Here is a 5,199-nt window from a genome sequence, read left to right as displayed (position 1 = left end):
AAAAAATTATATGGAATAAAATAAAAAGTCAGACATCAGTTGGCAAGGCAAGCCATTAATAATACTTATTACTCACACTGTTATGATTATGAGGCAGCACTTGTACCATGCATTTGACATCAATTTTGCAAAAGAAATGAGCAAGATTTATGTACTTCAAATCAAGATAAGAGTGGTCAGTTCCAATATACAGAGTTGAAGTTATCAAATGTGGTGCTACAAATCAGATAGAAGGATACCAGCCAATTTTTTTAATATCATGCTTAGAATATCTATTGCAGTTTGTTGTAAATTATTTATGCTTTTCTAATGATGTTAGTTTCTAATCTTTTGTTAAATAATCACTATATTCCAATACTGGTTACTGGTTTTCATATTCAAAATTTCTTAGTGATGTATTTTTTTTTCTCTTGTGTCTTGTATTTTTATTCTCATGTACACCTACTGTGTACTATCCTCAAACTAGGGCAGTGCACGTACACAAAGATGATTCTCACAACTCATTTAATATGTACTTTCAACGTGTCATATTGAGATTTTTGGTGAGAATGCTACAAAATATATTAATAGATGTTTTTTCATTTTATATAAGGATAAAATTAACTAACACAAGCATAGAGTTTCCTGAATCATTACTGAAAAAGTTACGTGATGAACAGAATACAAACTGTATATTCTGACAAGCATCCAGATTTAAAAGATATTAATTTGGAACAAGACTCAACTAAGGGATTATTGCCCTTTTGTACAGGGACACTATCTTAAGAACTAGAGGAACCAGACTTGGGATGTTATTTGCTCATATCCTATTTACTTTTCATAGATAATTAGGCCTAAATCCTCAATGACAGCCTAGATATACTTCAAAAGGATTTGCAAGTAAAATTCCTGTTTATACAACTACAAATTGAAGAGTGCTTGCATGTGTGATAGTGCAGACATTACATAATGAGAATAGACTATAGAGTGTAGAAAGCACATTAAAATTTGCTCTCTTCTGATAACCCTTCAAGAGAGCTTTGCTCATCAGACTATTTTGCCAAATATGGTCAATGTAGGTACAGCTAAAAAAGGATTCATTAAAAAAATAATTTATTTTTATTATCTCCTAATAATTTCTATGCTATAGAGAGAGATTCATGTTATGCAGCATCTACTGCAGCAAGAAATTTGGCAATTTTTTCTCCTCAAATTATAATACCCAATATAGTATTTTCGTATCTCTAAACCTCCCCCCCTCAAAAAATGAAGACAAGATTCACTCACTGGAGCTGTATGAGGTTGCACTTGCACATGGATTTGATTTGCAAGTGCAGAATTTTCTGCCTCAAAGCCTGTGTGATCTGTGGCTGAGGGGGGAAGGCCACCCTGGGGTGCTTGCAAGGCCCGAAGATTCCCATTTTTGCCTAGGAAAGAAGTGTAATTTTTTAATATGAATAAACATATATTATTGATATTTTTATAATTCCTAGAAAAATATGTAATACATGTAGGATTTTATCCTACTAACATTTTAACATAATTTGCCTTAATTTGTCCATTATACTAAGCCAAGAACAAAATCATTACATATATTCACAGAAAAATGTAACTCACTTTTCCTTCTACTTTACCTGAGCATTGGTCACGTTTGTGGAGTACAAACAACTCCAGTGATGAAAACTGTTTCTTGCATCTCCCACACTGAAATACATCATCTTCATCTAAAGGAACTCCTTCACCTGAAAAAGAAAAAAATAATCAATAAATACATTTGAGGTAATTATTTAGAATAGCAAAGCATCAAGTGATTGATTGCCTGGCCTTCATGCTTCAAGCTGTGGCAAAGGTCAACAAATCTTCAATAACTGCATTTTTGCAATACAGACTTTAGACTGGTTCTTTATTTGTCAATATATCACAAAAAAGCCTAGAGCCTCCATCTTGCCAAAATACTACATTACCATGATATATTGGTCAACAGATTTTTATAAAAGATTAAGGGATTTCTTTATTTTAACATTTTGTAATTAATAATAATAATAATAATAATAATAATAATAATAATAATACAACATTCACTACTATTCTAATATTTAAAAATAAATAAATGTTTATAAACCCATAGATAACAAACATTGAAAATTATATTTTTGCCGAAGAAAATGTATTTGTAAATTGTAATTGTTCAAAACATGATAACACTACAGAAAATGTATGGCAAAGGCCATACACAGTAAATAAATTACACCATTCAGAATAATACATGATCTCCAGAAAGTAAAGGTACAGTAACAACCACTTATCAATATCTGTGAATTCTTGCTCATACAGGTATGTCGAAAAAAAAAAAAATAAATAAAAAAGTAAAATAAAATAAAATAAAATAAAATAAATATCCCACAATCTTGACACTTTGTACTTTGGCAAAGTCCAACTCACTATCACATACATGCAAGAAATACTCTTTATATGACATTGAATTGCAAGGGCTTTATCTTCCAAAAATATGTGAGTTGCTGAGAATGGGAGAGGTGAACTTGCCAAAATCAAGTTTTAAGATAAATGGGTTTAAAGTTTCCTTTTCAGCCAGACCATGAGTTTTACACCGTATCTATAACATTAATTCTCATTTTTGTTACGGTGGCGAGTTTGCCTCTCCCATTCTCAATGCCTCATCTGTGGTGGAGGTTTGGTCTTTGCAGATGGGTCAAGGGACATCAGATGCCACTCTGCTTCCATGCAATGTATTCTAAATATCTGAAAAAGATCATACTAACAAACAATAAAACAAATTGCAAACCAGGACAAAACAACAATAGAAAAAAAAAACACACCCCATTTACTTATACTCGTATTTGTGATGGCAGGAGAGAGCTGTGTTCCTTGGTGGCTTGTCGAGGTGACTGTGGGAGGGCCCCCGGATATTGTGACTGTGCTTTGGATCAAGCCTGGGGTCTCAAGAAGCTGCTGGACTGTCAAACCCCCTGAGCCCTCAAGAGTCACTCCTGCAATGAAGAAGTAAATGGTTGAGTCGTTAAATAATTTTAAGTTATATCTTGAAATCACTGTATTGAATTTGATTTGAGATGCCAATATATTTTCTGATAGATACATATAAATATAATTTTTAAAAATTATAGCATTCTTAAAATCAATATTATTTAAAATGTTATAAGCATAAATTTAGAAAATAGCACACGATTACTACAATTCTAGAAAAATATAAGGGAAATTCTAAAACTTTCAGTTAGTATTCTTTAAATACATATAACCTGAAAACTGGAAGATATAATTAAAAACAAAATGCATAAATCTAAAAGAATGAAAAAATTCTAAAGCAGATAGTTTCATCTTTAATCTAAAAAATAAATAACTGCAAATATCTCTACAGATGCAATAATTGAGCAAGGGCAATAAATGAAGGTTTAAGGAAAGTTTTGCAAGCAACAACTTTTTGTGCTGTATCTCCAAGTTATTTAGAGAAAGAAAGAAAAATGAAGTATATGACATTACAACAGCCTTTTCTAAAATCTAAAAGTATTTTTTCCTATTACATAAATCTAGAAATAGATAAGTTTTGATAACAATGAATGGGTATAATAGCATTTGCTGGTCCTCATGATTTTAAAAATATATAATGACTGCACAATTCTGCAATGTACATTCATCATACTTCAAACACAATTCTGCTTTTCCCAAACAAATGCAAATCAAGTTTCATGAGTTTTTTTTTTTTTCTCAAACACCATAACAACTTAATTTTAAAATAACTATGATACTTCTGAATTGCTTATGTTCCTATGGAACCATTATCAAGAAGTGCCTCTTCTCATCAATAATCAAGCAAACAAACAAAACATCTTATTTATTTAACCCAACCTAAACCCTCCTGTGACTTTAAGAATTACAAATTACATTAGATAATATATTTACAATATTTATCTAGTTTGCAACAAGTAACACAGGTATTATGCCAGTCAACATCTATTAGTTTTACAAAAAACCCACATCCTTCCCTTATATAAATTTCTAAAGATTCAGACAGACCTAAATCTTAATACTAGTACCGAAAAGGTCCAAAAAGTGGGAGCAACATCGAAAACCAAACAAAATTCTCGTCCCTCCGAGAGAAATCCGGCACCAGCGCCCTGTCTCCTGCACAAAACGGGGAGGTTTTGGCTTTTCCCGTCGCTGGCTTCACCCCTTATTTCCTCCCTCAGGTCAAGCGAGGTCGCCCGAAACCCATTCCCCGGTAGGACCACGAGGCCTGCGTGTCACGACAGGAGCTCGCACCCCTCGGAAGGCCACGAAAATGGGGAGAAAAGGAAGATATTGCAGTTGTCTTGGCGCTATTGCGATGGGAAAGGAGAGGGGAGAGAGGGAGATGACGTTATTTATGGGTCATTTCTTCTCTCTAAGGCCTCATGGCGAGCCTTGCCACTTGTTGTCACTCTAAGTGTCGCGTGGCCTGGCCCTTGTCACGCCAGGAGGCCGTAAATCATGCAAAAAAATCTAAATACCTGTGAGGGCGTCGAAGATGGAGTGGGACATGATGGCGGATGAGGTTGTGACGTCACCGAGATACGCGCTGTTTCTATATGACGTCACTGATGGCTAAGTAAATGGTAAACAGCCATTTTCCTCGAGTTATTCCACAAAAGGAATGGTAAATGCGTATTGATTGTATCAGTGTAATTGATATTATCTAATATAGGCCTTCCGACAAGCTTAAATATTTCCCTGTGTAGAATAATAATCTGACCAATGGTTGCAAAGCCCGTGACGTCATTGTTCATTGGGAGGAGCCTAGCTAGTGACGACACGCAGAAGGAGGCGGGGCTAATCCGTGACATCACAATGGGCGGGGATTTGAAACTTTCCCAAACTTGTCTTCAGATGTGTGTTGGCAGTTTTAGGGTGCGGATGTGTCATGTGTTGGTGGGGCCTTTTGTAACTTGTGCAATGTCGCGGAGGAAACAAAGTAATCCTAAGCCGCTGAAAAGTAAGTGTTGGGTGTCCATGTCTTGCTTATTCGTGTCTGTTTTCGTTAATAAATGATTTTTTCTATTCGCGGGAGGGAGGAGCCCTTCTAGAACCTAAATAAAAACACCATTGCAATGTGGAGTTTACATGTGCGTCTTTTGTTCAATGCTGATATGTCTTTTTGATTAGTAATATTGGCTTTTGTACTTATAATTGATTGTTTGTAAAGGAGTA

The 5,199-nt window shown here is 34.5% G+C and overlaps 1 protein-coding gene across 2 annotated transcripts in view; it reads right to left on the bottom strand.

The window, feature by feature from the left end:
- Positions 1-4,544, bottom strand: part of LOC119582615 (zinc finger protein 341-like) — an 18,281-nt gene extending 13,737 nt beyond the window's left edge. Inside the window, exons 1-4 of one of the 2 annotated variants that reach the window (XM_037930992.1) lie at positions 4,503-4,544; positions 2,817-2,987; positions 1,614-1,721; positions 1,267-1,406 (exon numbers count right to left, since the gene is read on the bottom strand). In XM_037930992.1, the coding sequence (XP_037786920.1) occupies positions 1,267-1,406; positions 1,614-1,721; positions 2,817-2,987; positions 4,503-4,533 (450 nt within the window). In that variant the 5' untranslated portion in view covers positions 4,534-4,544. The remainder of the gene's footprint in view (positions 1-1,266; positions 1,407-1,613; positions 1,722-2,816; positions 2,988-4,502) is intronic. The other variant, XM_037930993.1, reaches the window with a different exon arrangement.
- Between the last annotated feature and the right edge of the window lie 655 nt (positions 4,545-5,199).

This window comes from Penaeus monodon, chromosome 16 (assembly GCF_015228065.2).
Source record: "Penaeus monodon isolate SGIC_2016 chromosome 16, NSTDA_Pmon_1, whole genome shotgun sequence".
Taxonomy (NCBI): Eukaryota; Metazoa; Arthropoda; class Malacostraca; order Decapoda; family Penaeidae; genus Penaeus; species Penaeus monodon.
Note: the sequence above shows the minus strand (reverse complement) of the source record. Positions and strands in the feature narration are given on the sequence as shown.